At 37.4% G+C, this 18,284-nt stretch overlaps 1 protein-coding gene across 4 annotated transcripts in view; it reads left to right on the top strand.

The window, feature by feature from the left end:
• The window catches only part of PIK3R1 (phosphoinositide-3-kinase regulatory subunit 1), a 74,577-nt gene extending 58,102 nt beyond the window's left edge, over window positions 1–16,475 (top strand). For 3 of the 4 annotated variants that reach the window (XM_070743255.1, XM_070743257.1, XM_070743256.1), the window contains 9 exons: window positions 2,373–2,475; window positions 2,962–3,060; window positions 3,169–3,349; window positions 4,103–4,228; window positions 5,261–5,403; window positions 5,507–5,683; window positions 5,783–5,851; window positions 7,775–7,945; window positions 12,160–16,475. In XM_070743255.1, the coding sequence (XP_070599356.1) occupies window positions 2,373–2,475; window positions 2,962–3,060; window positions 3,169–3,349; window positions 4,103–4,228; window positions 5,261–5,403; window positions 5,507–5,683; window positions 5,783–5,851; window positions 7,775–7,945; window positions 12,160–12,349 (1,259 nt within the window). In that variant the 3' untranslated portion in view covers window positions 12,350–16,475. Of the gene's footprint in view, window positions 1–856; window positions 978–2,372; window positions 2,476–2,961; window positions 3,061–3,168; window positions 3,350–4,102; window positions 4,229–5,260; window positions 5,404–5,506; window positions 5,684–5,782; window positions 5,852–7,774; window positions 7,946–12,159 lie in introns of those variants that run through there. The other variant, XM_070743258.1, reaches the window with a different exon arrangement.
• Window positions 16,476–18,284: the final 1,809 nt, after the last annotated feature.

The raw sequence follows: 18,284 nt of genomic DNA, 5'->3' as shown, positions 1-18,284 counted from the left end.
ATCAATTCATCTAAAATCCATGCAAACCAAGTACATTGAAATTATTTCCCCAAACATTTTGCAGGCTGGAAAGTCAGCTAACAGGCAGTGAGCGGCTGAGATCCCCCCCCCCCTTGCTGCAGCCAAGGCTTTTTTTGTTCTTTTTAAAAATAAATCTATTTGGAATATTAACCCCTAAAGCAATTAAAATATTCTGTAAATAATGACCGACATAGAACCTACTTAGAAACAAATGACATCATAAAAACGTTTTATTAGGATAAAGCTTATTCACAACCAAACATCCGTAAAATAGGCACTGGGCAACAATATATACCTCTTGAGATTTCTGGTGTCTCTCTTTTTCCTTTAAAAGCGCCACCGTCAAAGCCAAACAATGCCCTGATATTGCATTGCTGTGTCTAGAAGGGAAGTCGCTCTCCATCCACCAAGAATCCCACAGTAGGAGTGAAAGAGAAGGCTTCCTGCTGCAGCATATCACCCTTTGTCAACCTGCCAGGATTGGAATGTACCAAATGCCAGACAGAAAAGATTAAAGGGGGTGGGGTGGGTGGGTGATCTGTGTAAGCTGAGAAACCCGTTCAGTCTTTTTAAAAAAATAAATAAATAAATAAGATCAGCTCCCGATCATCAGTGCCTGCTCTTTCTGAAATGACAATTGTTATAAGATTAACAATGAATAACAAAAAAAAAAAATGATGAAATAGGAGTGGTCCAGTGACATTATTTTTGACATGATTGGCTGGGGATTATGATGTAATAGGTTACAGTGCAGCCCCTTAGAGGTTTTAAAATGAATTCCAAGACACCATTACAAAGAGATCCTGACTGTTTCGTTTTAACTGAGCTTTCTTGCTGAAAAGTCACCCACATGTACAACACAGTCTGGAACATGGAAGAAGTGGACCTAGAGTATCCTAGGACAGATGTAAATTGTGGCACAGAGTTGATTTTTTACATAGAAATGGATCCACCAGGTAATACTGTACTGCAGCATTATGATTGAAAAGGCAAGCATATTCTGAACGTTATATACAGTTGCTGTTATTGGAGCAGGTTGAAATGTTTAGGAGGGATTTGTGATCTTGTAAGATTTTGTTTATATTGTTCAGCTGTGTTTAGTGCATAGGAAAAGGGAGTCAGGAAGGGGGGGTTGTGCAAATGTCTTTTTTTCCCCTTGTAAGATGAAATTGCAATTGTTGTAGGTTTCTCTTTTAGTTTTGTTCTTTCACCTGTAGGTCTGGGAAAAGATACAGAAAAAGGGGGTCCTGGTTTTCTGCATCATGATTGACTCAGAATGCAATCAGGGGGCAATTTTTTTAACAATGCAAAGCATTTAAAATTGTTAGTCACTGTTACAGTTTATTAGATGTGATCCTTGTTTTATCTGCAAGCATTTAGCACGGGATGTAGCAGATTGTTACCTTTCCTTAAATCTCCGAAAAGGCAATTGTCATTTCTGATGTATATGTTTCATAAATGTGTCTAGTGGGCAAAGGCATGAGTGAACTTCAATGAGTGAACTTGATGTTTATGTATTTTTAAAACATGATCCCCTTTAGCCGATAAGCCTGGGAATGCTGCAGTATTTTATTTTATTTTGCCACCCACGGGTGTATATATGCAGCCTTGACATTGAGCAACAGAGAAGTATGTGGCTTGAATCAGTCTTGCCATTTGAAAGAGTTTTTTTATCCTATAGATTGCTCAGATTAAGGCAAGGGATAGCTGGTCACAAACTGGCTCCCTAAAGTGTTTGGGGGACAGCACATTATGAAAAGACGCATAGGAAACCCAGGTGCTGTGCTAAAACATCTAGTTGTACTGGTGATTTGCTGATTTGTTCTTAAACCACAGCAAGGCTGGAGTGGATAGCAAAGCAGTTCTTCCTGGGTAATTAAATTGGGGGAGGAGGGCTTAAAACATAATTGCATTATATAGGTGATGCACAAAGAAATTAATAACAAAAGATGTGGCATGAAGAGGGGGCTAACTTCAGTCAATGCATTTGGAAGTCTAAATTGTGCTCTGTTCTATATGGGAGGGGGGGATGGGCTCTTGAGTTGGAAGCATACGACTGTCAGACAACAGAAGCTGCAGTTTTATACCCAGGGGAAAAAAAATCACCTCCAACTCTGATAAATTAGTTTTGTTTCGTTTTTTTGTTAAGAAATTAATTTTGCATGCTATTTGCATTGGTTAATGACAAGTTGAAAACTATAGCAGATGACAAAAAAAAAATGAAAATTCAACTTACAATAATTTAATAGACATAAATTAAATATAGTTTCATTAAAGCATTTAAAATTATATTGCTTGCAGGCTGGCTATCTACTGTAGCTAAGCTATTTTCTTTTTAAATTTCATTGCAGCATTGCCTCCAAAGCCTCCAAAGCCTAACACTGTAACAAATAACGGTATGAATAATAACATGTCTTTGCAAGATGCTGAATGGTACTGGGGAGATATTTCAAGGTGAGACAAAAAAAATGTATATTTTTACTTGGTGATTATACGTACATGGGTTTAACCTGCACTATAGTTTGATAGCTTTAAGGCATTTGTACTACAGTTTCTCATATCTGGACACATACATTACTAAGAATAAAAGATTACAAGGGATTCATTAAACATTTCTATGCTATTTTGCTGCTATTGAAAGCATATCCAGAATAGGTACAGCTAGCTGGATTTTTCCATCTAAAAGTCATTACGTTAAGACACAAGACTAGAAATACAAAACATATCTATCCTTTTCCTCTTTTCTTTTGTGTGTGTGCATAAGTTACCATCAAATTCTTGCATAATATAATTTTTTGATGAAAAAGAATAATTCTATTATAATAATTTTAAAATTCCAATGCTTACCCTGCAATCAGAAAAAAGTAGGAAGGTTATGCAAAAGGAGGATGCTTTTTCTTGAGAAAATTAAATCTGAGGTTGCTTTTGGTTCCCTACTAGGGAAGAAGTCAATGAGAAACTTCGTGATACTGCTGATGGTACATTCCTGGTACGAGATGCCTCCACCAAAATGCATGGGGATTATACTCTCACACTAAGGTAAAAAAAAAAAAAAGCTGAATCAAGCATTACCTTTACATCACACTGCAGAAGAAGAAAAAAATAATCATGAATGTAGCTGAGTCTTTTTTTTTTCTAAACTTACAGGAAAGGAGGAAATAATAAATTAATCAAAATCTTTCACCGAGATGGGAAATATGGTTTTTCAGATCCATTAACATTCAATTCTGTGGTTGAACTAATAAACCACTATCGAAATGAATCTTTAGCCCAGTATAATCCAAAACTGGATGTAAAATTACTTTATCCAGTATCCAAATATCAACAGGTAACATACACATCTTATTCCCTTTCTCTTTGCTGCATGAATAGTAATGAATTATATAAAACCTTTTGTAGATATGGCAACTCAAAACCTTTATAGTTAATGATGTGGAAATTATACCGAAAAATGCGTGAACAATAGTCACACTGTGGAAACTACATTGAAATTCTGCAAACAATTCTTATATTTAAAGTTAATGTGTTCATTTTATTGGAAGCAAATTCTAGGTTCTTGCCTAGAAGAAAAATCTCATGACATGAAATAATTACTAATGTTAACCAAAGAATATTTTTGTTGTTGCTTTTGTTTTTGAAAATTGATAGCTGATATAGCTTTACACCTGGAATATGTATTCCAGGTGTGAAGGGTGATGAATGAAAAATTATCTTTTTATGTTGTTAATTATAAGCTAATTTTTATAACATGCCCAATTCCACAGTGACCACTATTAATTTTTAGTAGCAAACAAACACAAATATATGAACAAAAACTATGTTCATGTGCAATAATTTATGAGTCTAATAAACTCATACATTTATCCCTTAGGAAGAGATGTTCTGGAGCCCTGCCTGTAGTGGCAGCATTATAAGTAATGGTTTATGTTCTGTGAAGATACTATTCTACAAGATTTAGCATGATCATTCTTTTGCAAATTATGAATTATTATTTGATTGATTGCTGTTTTATGAAAATTGTTAATACTATAAGAAAGGGGCTGCATTCATTGAATGTATTTCCATATATTTATCCTCCTAGGATCAAGTGGTTAAAGAAGATAGTATTGAAGCTGTTGGAAAGAAGTTACATGAATACAATATTCAGTTCCAAGAAAAAAATAGAGAATATGACAGACTCTATGAAGATTATACAAGAACTTCTCAGGTTAGCAGTGTTGAATGTCAATTACAATTTAAAATATAAAATGGTTCATCCAATAGACCCATTAATCCAGTGAAATTCAGTTTGATGGAGTTCGAGGCTAAATCTTGACCTTTCAATTTCAGTTTTAAAAACAACATGGTTTGAAGCAAGATTGGGATTGATTAATAGTTCTAAACTATCCAAACATTACTGATGTATTACTGTGGTCTCCAACAGCAACTTCAGCAGTAAATCAGTAATAAATGTTTTCTTTAAAATCAAGTACAATATAACCACAGAAAATCTAATGGCTTAGAATTTTTTAGATGAAGTGTTTGTACAGTATCTTTACAATATAACAATATATTAAAAGTATATTGTAATTTATCTCTGTATGAATACAAATATGTAGACCTATTTAAATTAGAGAAGTGCAGAGATCTAAATAATTATTTCAAATATTTTGACAAAATTTTCTCTAAGATATTCCTTGAATGCTTACATACTATATATATGTTATATAGAGAGAGATAGTTTTTGAATACCAGTGATTTAAAAAGAAGGGTGATTAATGAGGCATCCATACATCAGACACAAAGAGGAACTATAAAAGAAAATGTTGTAAGCCGCCCTGAGTCTTCGGAGAGGAGTGGCATATAAATCAAATGAATGAATGAATGAATGAATGAATGAATGAATGAATGAATGAATGAATGAATGAATGAATTGAATTGAATTGAATTGAATTGAATTGAATTGAATTGAAATGAAATGTTTTGTGAGAATAGCACATCCTTTCTATGCATCCATCCTTTCTGGGCCCAATCTATAGTATTTCCAATTAGGCCTGGACAAGACTAGACTAAAATCTTGGAAAGCTCCCTCTTCTTGTAGAAGATAATAGTGAACTAATACATGCTACACAAGACATGTTTTTCAGTCCTATCCTTTAGTGATACTTTCTTTTTTTAAATCATATCATAAAAATGCTTCAGTATTAATCAATTTGTCAGTTTTAAAGTATGTTATTAAACAGTTTTTAATTCTATCCAGGAAATTCAAATGAAAAGAACTGCTATTGAAGCATTTAATGAAACCATAAAAATATTTGAAGAACAGTGCCAAACACAAGAAAGATACAGCAAGGAATATATTGAAAAGTTCAAACGGGAAGGAAATGAAAAAGAAATACAAAGGTTGGTTACAGTGAGTCAAAAGTATATATTTCAATATATGAATGTCTCCAGATTCTCTAGAAAACAAGAATGACATATAAATATGCTAAATTATTTTCTCCAGAATTATGCACAACTATGAAAAGCTGAAATCTCGAATAAGTGAAATTGTGGACAGTCGACATAGACTAGAAGAAGATCTAAAGAAGCAGGCTGCAGAATACAGAGAAATAGACAAACGCATGAACAGCATTAAGCCAGATCTTATACAGCTCCGGAAAACTAGAGATCAGTACTTGATGTAAGTATTTGTGAATTCCAGCCTTTTAAGTGCACTTCTTTCAGTTGAATTTCTGTGAATGTTATCTTGATTAACTGTGTTTTCAAAACTGCTTTCTAGGTGGTTGACACAGAAAGGAGTTCGACAAAAGAAACTGAATGAATGGCTTGGCAATGAAAATTCAGAAGAGTGAGTATCCAAACTATTTCTAAGGGAGGGGGTGTTATATACTGATTATTATGTTTTTAATTATTCAGTGTAAATATTTATAAAAATTTTATAACATTTTATAACATCCATGTTGATAATGCAGTATTTTTATCAATTCAAGAGCTTAATTTATAAATCCTTTTTTTTTTTGCCTAAGAATTGAATCCTACTATTGATCGAAAGAGATTCAGATCCTACTATTGATCGAAAGAGATTCAGAAATAATACATAAAATTCATCCTTTCAATGCATTGCTTTCTAAAGCTGGAGATCTTTATAAAGATAAAATAAGCACGATTTTAAAACAAACATGATTCAGATTTTCTTTATAACCAGTTCTTAAAATGCAGGTGCAAACGACAATTCTGGTTACCCATTGATAACTTTTCTACACAGAAAATTCTGTTGCCCTTCTATTATGTTCAGTAAAGAATAATTTCCAGGAGGAATTTCTTGCATACAAAGCTCAATTCAATGATGTACAGTTCAGAAATAACATAAATGTAGTAGTTATCTATAACTCTTTAAAGCAGCTGCATCTTTTCCTGGGATTGTGTAGTTGCCTTTGCAGCTGCAGGTATTCCAGGCAAAGGGCATGGAAGTATTAAATGCATAAAGGTCGTTCTCCACATGATTTGAAGTATCTTTTTGAAATTATTTTTTTTTTGCAATAAAGAAGTATCTTTGTTGCACTGCCCAGCTTATTTTAAGTGGTCTATTATTTTCCAAAATCTGTAAGAGTTTTAACCTTCATTATTTGGGTCAAGTGAATAAGAACCACTTAATAAGTTTTCATTGAATTGTAGTGAATTGTCCAAAATCTACAATATACCAGTGATGGTGAACCATTTTTATCTTCAGGTGCCGAAAATGCATATGCGTGTGCTATTGAGTGCACATGCATGCCCATGCCCATAATTCAATGCCCACCCACCCCTGTGCAGGTGTGCATAACCCCACACCCACACTGCCCCACTCCACGTACATGCATGCACCCTCACCCGCTTCCCAACTTCCGGTGGGCCTGGTAGGCCCGTTTGTTGCCCTCCCTAGACTCCAAAGGCTTCCCTGGAGCATGGAGAGGGTGAAAATACCCTCCCCAACCCCCAGAGGCTGAAAACGCCTTCCCAGAGCGTTTATGCGATCCAAAAATATGCTGGCTGGCCCGCACATGCACGATGGAACTGAGCTAGGGCAACAGAGTTGGTTTTCTCCAGGTCCCGTCGACTAAACAATGTCATTTGGCGGGACCCAGGGGAAGAGCCTTCTCTGTGGCGGCCCCGACCCTCTGGAACCAACTCGCCCCAGATATCAGAGTTGCCCCCACCCTCCTTGTCTTTCGTAAGCTCCTTAAAACCCACCTCTGTCGTCAGGCATGGGGGAATTGAGATATTCCCTTCCCCCTAGGCTTATAAAATTTATGCATGGTATGTATGTATGATTGGTTTCTTAAATTGGGTTTTTTTACATTACTTTTAATATTAGATTTGTTCATATTGTCTTTTTACTGTTGTTAGCCGCCCCGAATCTACGGAGAAGGGGGGCATACAAATCTAATAAATAAATAAATAAAATAAACAGCTCGCGTGCTGGCATATATTGCTCCATGTGCCACCTGTGGCATACGTGCCATAGGTTTGCTATCACGGTAATATACTATGTCAGGAAAGTAAAAAGGCAATATTCAGCTAGATTCATTTTTATAAGTCTAAAATTTATGAATGGACGGAGAGGGAGGAATGTTAAGCTCTATAATATTGACTTCTCTGATAACGTAGCAACAGGGCCTTAATGGTTGACAAAACTGCCTTGGGTTTGATTTTGACTTTGTTACAAATCTTACATTAAGCTTGGTCTTTCATTATTTCTGGTTTTTAACTGTCTCATGTTGCCTTTGAACAGCCAATACTCTATAGTAGAAGATGATGAGGATTTGCCACATCATGATGAACGCACATGGAATGTTGGAAACATCAACAGAAGCCAAGCTGAAAATTTATTACGTGGGAAACGAGATGGAACATTCCTCGTTCGGGAAAGCAGCAAGCAGGGTTGCTATGCCTGTTCCGTTGTGTATGTATTCAAATATTGACCCTGTTTCTTCAGCAATGAACTGAACTCCCTCGTTCCCTCCCTGTGATGTTTAACTAAAGTTTGGATCCATGCATCTGATTGGATTTCCCTTCAAAGGATTATTGTAACACTGGTTTTCTGGCATGAAATAGTTGGTAATGAAGTCTTCAAAACACAGGCAACAGCCTTTCAGCAAATAGTTGTTGTGAAAGTAGGGGATTATGATACCCATTAAATTGACCACCTGACTTCTTAATATGAATAGGCCATAAATATAAATATTCTTTGCAAAGAGTATTAATTGCCAGATTACAACTAGTCCTTGAATTATGTTGGCAATTATGTTGCCAATTATGTTGCCAATTATGTTGGTGATTGGAATTTCTGCCACTAAACGATAAAGTCACATGATATTGAACTTTACAGTCACTTTGCTTAGTGATGGCAATTCCCACAGACTTGGTTTAGGACTGCACAGGTTGTTAAGCAAGAACTCCACATGACTGCAATATGGGTGGAGGTGAAAGTCCCCAGCAAGCAGGCCAGTGAGTGAGAGCTACAGTTGGGCAAGTAGGTTCTGTAGACCAGTGTTTTTCAACCAGTGTGCCGTGAGACATGGTCAGGTGTGCCGTGGGGAAATTAAACATGGGTCCCCAAACTACGGCCTGCCTGCCGGATACGGCCCACGGAGGCCATTTATCCAGCCCGCCGCCAGCCGCCTCCATCCCAACATAAACATTCCCCCTCACAATCCCTCCAGCTATCAGCGACAGGAAAAGTGGAGGCACAGGGAATGCTCACTGACCAATCACCATCTAGGATTTATCCCGACCACTAGCGATGAACCAATAGCAGGTCGCCTCTCATCCCCACCCAGGAAGGTCCCCGCTCGGGCTGCCGCGTCCTTGTCATTGTGTGGCCGTGGCGAGTAGTTGAAGCTGCTACTCCTTCCCATGGTCACGATTTCTAATCCTGGTCAGGACTTGAGGTAAATGTTGCCACCATTAGATGAAGCCTCAGCCTCTATCCTGATGGTGTATATAAATATTTGACCTTTTTCTTTTTATAAGAGGCCCCCGCAGAGGGTGATATACAACGCATCATAATACATCACAATGTTATCTATATTGTATAATATGTACTGTGTTAGAGTGTCATTTTGTGTCATTTTGGTTGCTGGTGTGCCCCAGGATTTTGTAAATGTAAAAAATGTGCCGGGGCTCAAAAAAGGTTGAAAATCACTGCTGTAGACAGACCTACAGAATCAGGAATGCAGCCAGGTGTGCAGGAGTTACAGAGCATGGAAAGATGGGTTTGGCATGTGGACAGGCAGGCAAAAAAGCAGTGGGAACAACTTGGAACTTCCTGCTGGCTTCACCAGTGACATCGCTTGTGAGAAACCAGCATGGAAGGTTGCAAATGGTGATCACATGACCATGGGATACCAGAAACATAATTGCAAGCTGGTTACCAATAGACAAAAAATTGCAATGATATGATCGTGGAATGTTGAGATAGCCACAACTTCATAGACTGCTTATAAATCCCTCTTGTTCAGGATCCTCATAACTTTGAACAGTTGTTGAATGAGGAGTGTGTGTATTTTTTCCAACAGCCTGCTCTAGTGAACTTTGTTCATAATATCACGGAAGAGATCCAACTGTATCTCTATTTTGTAATGTTCCTCTTTCTATTAGAAACATAGAAACATAGAAGACTGACAGCAGAAAAAGACCTCATGGTCCATCTAGTCTGCCCTTATACTATTTCCTGTATTTTATCTTACAATGGATATATGTTTATCCCAGGCATGTTTAAATTCAGTTACTGTGGATTTACCAACCTCATCTGCTGGAAGTTTGTTCCAAGGATCTACTACTCTTTCAGTAAAATAATATTTTTCCCATTATGCAAAGCCTTTGTTTGCATAATATAGAGGGATATAGCATTGCTTCCAGCTGTATGGATTCAGCTCCAGTGATCTTAGAAGCCGATGTCTTAGAAGAACTTGAACAATTAAAGATAAATAAGGCAATGGGTCCAGATGGCATCCACCCCAGAGTTCTTAAAGAACTCAGATCTGTCATTACTACCCCCCTGACTGATTTGTTTAACCAATCCTTGTTAACAGGAGAAGTTCCTGAGGATTGGAGAATGGCCAGTGTTGTGCCAATTCACAAGAAGGGCAGTAGAGAAGAAGCTGGTAACTACAGGCCAGTTAGCTTGACATCAGTGGTAGTTAAAATGATGGAGACTCTACTCAAAAAGAGGATAAATCAGCACCTAAAAAACAATAACTTATTGGACCCAAATCAGCATGGCTTTACTGAAGGCAAATCATGTCAGACTAATCTCATTGATTTCTTTGACTATGTCACAAAGGTATTGGATGAAGGTGGTGCCGTGGATATTGCCTACCTGGACTTCAGCAAAGCCTTTGATACTGTTCCACATAAAGAGCTGATAGATAAATTAGTGAAGATTGGACTTAATCCCTGGATAGTTCAATGGATTTGCAGCTGGCTGAAGCGTAGACATCAGAGAGTTATTGTTAATGGCGAGTATTCTGAGCAGAGTCAGGTTACAAGCGGTGTGCCACAAGGGTCTGTTCTGGGTCCTATTCTTTTTAATATGTTTGTGAGTGACATAGGGGAAGGTTTGGTAGGGAAGGTTTGCCTATTTGCCAATGACTCTAAAGTGTGCAATAGGGTTGATATTCCTGGAGGCGTCTGTAATATGGTAAATGATTTAGCTTTACTAGATAAATGGTCAAAGAAATGAAAACTGCAGTTTAATGTTTCCAAATGTAAAATAATGCACTTGGGGAAAAGGAATCCTCAATCTGAGTATTGTATTGGCAGTTCTGTGTTAGCAAATACTTCAAAGGAAAAGGATTTAGGGGTAGTGATTTCTGACAGTCTCAAAATGGGTGAACAGTGCAGTCAGGCGGTAGGGAAAGCAAGTAGGATGCTTGGCTGCATAGCTAGAGGTATAACAAGCAGGAAGAGGGAGATTATGATCCCGCTATATAGAATGCTGGTGAGACTACATTTGGAATACTGTGTTCAGTTCTGGAGACCTCACCTACAAAAAGATATTGACAAAATTGAACGGGTCCAAAGACGGGCTACAAGAATGGTGGAAGGTCTTAAGCATAAAACGTATCAGGAAAGACTTAATGAACTCAATCTGTATAGTCTGGAGGACAGAAGGAAAAGGGGGGACATGATCGAAACATTTAAATATGTTAAAGGGTTAAATAAGGTTCAGGAGGGAAGTGTTTTTAATAGGAAAGTGAACACAAGAACAAGGGGACACAATCTGAAGTTAGTTGGGGGAAAGATCAAAAGCAACCTGAGAAAATATTATTTTTCTGAAAGAGTAGTAGATCCTTGGAACAAACTTCCAGCAGACGTGGTAGATAAATCCACAGTAACTGAATTTAAACATGCCTGGGATAAACATATATCCATCCTAAGATAAAATACAGAAAATAGTATAAGGGCAGACTAGATGGACCATGAGGTCTTTTTCTGCCGTCAGACTTCTATGTTTCTATGTTTCTATGATGCCATACATCTAAATTCCAAACGCCCACCAAACCCTGCCTAGTGCTCCACACTTTGTACCTAAATTTATTTCTAGATAATATTAATGTATATGCTTTCTTCATGTTTAAAGTGGTTTGGCTTTGGCTTCCTTAATGACCATCGATTTTATAAGCCACAAGAACGGTGTGCAGTTCCTTTCCTCCCCACTGACATATATTCAGTGGAGACTTCCATCAGAATGTGATGGTTTTCAGCAGTTTCATTCACCCTCTTTGCCAAAACTCTTTGGAGAATTGAGGAATTCTTTAGAGAATTGAGCAGGGTTGTCGGTGAGGAACTGCTTGTCTTCCTACTGCTGATAAAGACAATCTTCCATCAGCCGTGGGGACCAATTTGCTGTAGATCACTGGTAAATTTGAACAACACTGGATTCTGATATCTTTAAGAAATATTTGGAATGATACTGAGAGTTGTATAGAATGGCAACTTTATCACCTCTGATGGAAGGACAGAGCAATACAGCATTACTGATTAAATGAAAATTATGATAAAGTTACAGTAATGGGTCAAAGAGTATTGCTGTAATATTATATCAAGAACAAGTTATATAAGAAAATGTCTCTTTGCAACATTTTTTAAAAATCTTTTTCTCCCTTTTTTTAGTGTGGACAGTGAAGTCAAGCATTGTGTCATCAACAAAACACCTACTGGGTATGGATTTGCAGAGCCATATAACTTGTACAACACGCTTAAAGAACTGGTGCTACATTATCAGCATACTTCATTAGTGCAGCACAATGACTCTCTCAATGTCACATTAGCCTATCCAGTATATGCACAGCAAAGGCGATGAAGATGTTAATCCTTTTGGGGTTATCTCTTTTTATTAAATACCCACAAAGTTAATTCGGCAGTCTTGAGGCTTCTGAGTAAAGAAGGCTTTTGAGTTGGAGCTGAGGTGTCACAGAGCCTTCAGATGGAACTGAAGCTTTCTTCACAACTGCAGCGGGAAAGGTCACGGTTGAGAGCTACGGACACACACTTCTAATCTAAAGTGCTTTTAAAAAGAAAAAACTTAAGCAAAAGTAAAAATGCAGCGAAAGAAAGAGGAATGCTACACCTGTCTCCCTGCAGGGACATAGTGGCCTTTAATCATGGTGCTTGTTGACCATCCCTTTGAAGCTTTACGAGCTCTATAAGTTGGAACTTTTGAAGACCCCAACGTGCAGCGGGGGGGCCATGTAAATGGCGGCAGAATTTCTCAGTCATGACGTGGAGGATGCGATGTGCAGTGTGCAGTGGATGCAGTTGCCGGCATTGTGGATTGCTGATTTTCTGGTGAATGATATGTAGCAGAATGGCACTTTCAATTTTAAAGGACACTTTAAGACTCTGACAGGGTGTTCGTTGGAGAAATGAACGTGGTAATAGAAGTGCCAGGAAGTGTTTATGTTTAGACGTTTAAAATCTTGTTTTAAGATATTTAAGACTGAAGAGAACTGGACTTTTATGACAAGCAGTATATAATATGTACATAGTTTGGGATGACTAACTATGATAGATGGATACTGTCAGAACCAACTCATCCTATTCATTTTTTGTTTGGATTTTCTCCCTCCCAAAAGCTGAATCCTTACACTGCTATGCAATACTTCATTTTCTATAGGCTATATTTGTTTCATGTGTAACTAAAGGATAAGCTGTTTCTATTTTTTTTCTTATGTCATCTCAACATGTTTTCATAGCTCATATTCTTTTGTGTTTTCATGTTGTCCTCGTTCCCTCCTCCCTTTTTTAAAAAATAAATGTACAGGATATTGGAAAAAGTTGGCTTCAGAATTAAAACTATAAACTATTTTAACAGGGTTTCCCCCCTTTTTGTAGCACATTGAGCTGCTAGCTCAAGGTTACAATTCAAGATTAATTTCTCAGCTAAATATTTTGTTGGGCAGTGCCTGATAAGCTTAAAAGCTGCTTTATTCAATAAAAATAAATGACTATTGCAAAAATATCATTTGAGTACAACAATATTGTTTTAAAAATATCTTCACATAATGGTATCCACTATACTTTATTTAGGTTTTAGATTATTATCTTGATTGTGTTTATTGGAAAGAAATTCTACTTTGAATGTTGCAGATAAGCAGGTGAAAAACATTGACTACTAAAGTACCAAATTTAATCTTTCAGTTATTTGTCATATTATTTGTCATTTTGAACAACCATCAAGATACATTTTGCATCCCATGAAAGAATTGTTTTTCAGCTACTATTTAAACATGTACAATTAGGTATACATTTGGCTTTTATATTTCATAATTTTCTGAGTAACAGAATCAAAATAAATTTAGGAAGCCCTATGATACTTCCCAGAATCAATTTCTGTTACTTTAACATTTTAAATGAAGACGAAAAATTTTAAAAGTCACCCTAAAGAACAAATATATCAGGTATCCATGTAATTAAGCTAATAAAAGAAATATAAACCTCAGTGTTACAGTATTTAACCAAATTCTACATTTCTTGACCAACACAATAAAAATCATATAGTTTCACGGATTAATGTTAAGGAACTCTAAAAATCTTTTATATAATGAATAAGTAAAAAGAAAGCAGATCTTATAGAAGATCTATTTATAGTTTCAACCCCATAGACAATTTGTGCTTCTAAAGAGGCACCGAAGACTATTCTAGATGCCTTTTTATTGTTTGGTAACACTATGAAAAAATTAACTTTAGTCCTCTTATTTTTATTTACCCTTATGTTTTATATTGGAAACATTTGTTTAGAACTTATTAACTTGGCTTTCCTGAGAAATACACAGACTTGAGACATTTAAAAGCCAATGGGGGTTTTACAAGCACTGGAGAGTCCAGTAGAGTTTTGTTTGTGGGCTATAAAGCAGTTGTCTCCTGGTGTTTAGTCTCACTAAAATCAGTGGAATTACTCCCAAAATCTATTCCAAAGGAAGTTAACTGGAAATTGCATTTTATCTCATGGAGCAAAGATTAAGCCAAATGTATGCCAATTTTAATCAGTTTGTTTATTCTTCCCACTAGATTTTTTGAAGAGGAAGAAATCTGCATTTTGCTCTTGATTATTCTTGAAGGGCAAATTATGACCAGTGATTGAATAGCAAGTAATTTACTAACATGCACTTTGTGTGTGAGAGAGACAGAGAGATTGATGTGCATCAGCGGGTCCTACACCTTATTTGTCATCATCTAATTGGCTTTATCAGTTCTGATTACCTCTAGGTCCCTTTGATAGGGAATAGATGGGGCCTAACTTCTGTCCTCCCACGTTAAAACAAAAGCCAGCTGATCAGCAGTGTTTCATTGACCATTTAGTGCTGTGCATTGTTGGTATTCTTCTACTGAGAATCATACAAGCAGCCTTTCAGGAGCTAGGTTGAATATAGTGATCAAGCCTTGAGAGCTGCGTGCACAGTTTATATATGGTTACCAATCCAACATTTGGTACATACACAAAATCATTGTGTGTGTGTGTCCCTCTCTAGGATGCAGAGAGACAAACTCAAAACTTCTGAGCTACAACAATAAAATAACAGGGCTTCTGAAATAGGAACTACCATGTTTATACAACGAATACAGCTACTTCAGACAAAACAAGTTATGGATTCTGTAACTTGAGGCTTAGTTTTGTGGTTTTGATGTACTTTTGTATATGTGTTTGTGAAAGAGAGAGCGTGTATAAGTGGGCCATGTTATGATTGCAGTTTTCAGTGAATCTAAATGCATAGTGAAACTTTTCTCCAAATTTCCCAAGTCTCTAAATAGCCTGGAAGGAATTAATGTTGACAGGGTCTTTCAAGGCTTAGTTATTAATATTATTCATGTTAACAATTACTCCTTAAGATTTCTGTAATCTTATTTTCCATGTTAAATGAAATAAAAATCGTTGGAAATTTTAATTCAATTCAGAAAATTAAATTTTAATTTTATAAATGATACTTGAATAAAGAGAAAGTTTGCAATTCTCGTATTAAATTCAGCATATTTTATAACTTTTATTGAAAAGAAACATGCAAACTGATATCTCTTCAAACTAAAGCTTCACTAATTTTTTTAAAAATGATACGATGATATGTGGATGTATGCAGGCTAGACTGGGTAATAAAAGAAAAAATCCCAGTGGCAAACTAATAATAATTTGGTAAATGTCCATATTGTCAAGAAAATTATATATGGTTGTTTCCAGAAATCAAGCTGGTTTCATTGGAGACTTGACCTTATCTTATTTGAAAGGTATCTGGAGCTTGGAAAAGATCATGTTTCTAGAATTTGTTTTAATGTGTAAAGCCAAATCTTATGTTTCAGTGTCGGCTGTTATGTAGAAAAAGTTGCTTTGTCTTGTAGTTAACAATGAGCTATGATGCTTGGGGGGAAATATCATTATGATGTTTTTCACTGGGGAGAGAACATCAGTTAGATGTAACACAGTGCTTTTGCTATGCATGGTATTCATTTGAGAAAGCAATTCCAATTGTGACTTTTATTCAGGATTGCTTTTGAAATGGGCAATTCCAAGCACAATGCCTCCCATGGGACATGGCTGAAAATATAATATTTTTAGTTTTTTGTACAAAACAGTTTTAGTAAAAACTGATGAAAACAGGTCACATACAAAATTAGGGAAGAGCTACAGTGCCATTGTCCCTATGAGACTGCATTAGCTGCCCAAAATGCTGCTATTTTTATTCTTAGTTTCTCCCCCTTAAAAAATAAGCTCTATTTTGTTAAATGTCTTTAAAACATAAAAAAACATTTTTGGGGGTGGGTGGGAGGCAGAGGCTAAATGGATGTTGCACGTTGTCTTTAAAAGGCAATACTAACAAATGCGCCTCCTTAAAAATGTTGTTGGCTTTCTGAAATTGATGGAGCTGTGTCCTGTTCTTAAGTTGCTTTAAAAATTGTACTAGGTCTTCAACATGAATAAAGATTGTTTTGAAACTGCATTTTATGTTTTAACTGCTCAATAATAAGTGAGGAGAGGGTTGCTTTACATTTATTTATATTTACATCCTTGTTTTCTAATGAATAGATAGAAAACTAACAATAACAGATTCCTCCCGGACCCCCAATTCCAAATAGGAGAGAGAGAAAATAACATTGATATAACAAACTTATCTAGACTAAAGATCCATCTCTAAAGGCCCTTCTTTTTAAAAGGGACAAAAATTCACCATCCATTTTTTTAAAGGTGCATTCCTGTTACACCTCTCATTTCCACTTACTATTATTATGAGCACAACAGACTTTGGATTTAACTGCTCTTCTGGCAAAAATTCCATGTATTGTTGACACCACAATACTTGGAAGAACTCCATAGAATGATATGTGCATATTTTCATTTCATGAATAATATAGTGGTATTATAGTACAGCCATTGCACCCAAATAAATGTTAGGTGAAATAATGTGAACTTACTCATATTTTAAGTTTTTCTTCTTTATGCTCTAAAACCCCGAGTTAAATCTAGAGTCATGGGATATCATATCTTCTAACTCTATTTTTTCAAATTATAAATGATATAATTTTATCATTTACCAACATAGTACATCACTTCTGAAACAAGTGGCATGTGGCGCCCTATCAGTGAGTTCACGAGATTAGGTCTCGCGCGCATACACACTCTGGCCAGCTGATTTTCAGGCCTTCTGGGCCCACTGGAAATCAGGAAGCAGCCTATGGAGGGGGGGAGAAAGACCCGTTTTTTGCTTTTTCCAAACTCCAGAGCCTTTCTAGGAGTGTGCGGAGGGCAAAAACAGCCTTCCCCACCTCCCTGGAAGCCTTCCAGAGGCTAGAAATGCCCATTTCCCAACTTGACCCAGGCCATTTCTGACCTCTGCGGGAAAGGAGGCCATTTTGCCTCCCCAGGCTCCTAGAAAGGCTCTGAAGCCTGGATAGAGCAAAAATATAGAACTTCCGGTTCAACCAGAAGTGGCCAACTGAAGATTTTTGACCTCCGGACAAGGATGGAGAGCAGACAGGATGGGGTGGAACACAATTCCTCCAGCAGAAATGAAAATGCATGCGCAGCTCCAGCTGATCAGCGGCTGTCACTTCCTGGATTACTGATCTTAGGTCGGCTTCCCTTTTTTCCCCTGCTGCTGCTGCTGCGTCTGTGCTCCTTGCTTTTTTCCTCTTTCCTCCTTCCTGGCCTTGGATCAGCTTCCCTCTCTCCTCTCTGGCTCACCTCCAGCCTCACACGGCCACCTCCTGCCTGATTTGCAAGCAGAAGGCATGGGTGGAAGCGGCTCTGGCAGCACCCATTCACCTAGCTACCCAGCCTGAGGCGGGGGGCCGACATAGGAAGGAGAGCACGGGAAACATGAAGCAAATTGTCACCCCAGTGAGCAACACTGGTAAGGTTATAAGTCGAGAGCTTAACAGTTCACTTGAACGATGATGATCGTTCAAGCCACTCCCACTTGGTCACATGGCCAGCAAGCCACTCCTACCCAGTCACCTGACCATTAAGCCACACCCACAAAATAAGCCACATCCAAGTCTGGCAGTAAAAATTTTGGCTGCCCGTTACTGCCTCCTGAGGACCTCTGGCGGGGGTGGGGAAGCCATTTTCACCCTCCCCAATTTCCTAGAAAGGCTCTGGAGCTTGGGGAGAGCAAAAAAATGGGTATGCTATTGCTTGCAGAAGTGGAGGGGGGTTGCATGCACATGCATGGGGGGTCGCATGGAATTATGGGTGTGGGCATGCACGCACTCTGCACCCCCCTTTTGGCACATGAACCAAAAAGGTTCGC

This window comes from Erythrolamprus reginae, chromosome 2, assembly GCF_031021105.1.
Source record: "Erythrolamprus reginae isolate rEryReg1 chromosome 2, rEryReg1.hap1, whole genome shotgun sequence".
In the NCBI taxonomy this organism is placed as follows: Eukaryota; Metazoa; Chordata; class Lepidosauria; order Squamata; family Dipsadidae; genus Erythrolamprus; species Erythrolamprus reginae.
Note: the sequence above shows the minus strand (reverse complement) of the source record. Positions and strands in the feature narration are given on the sequence as shown.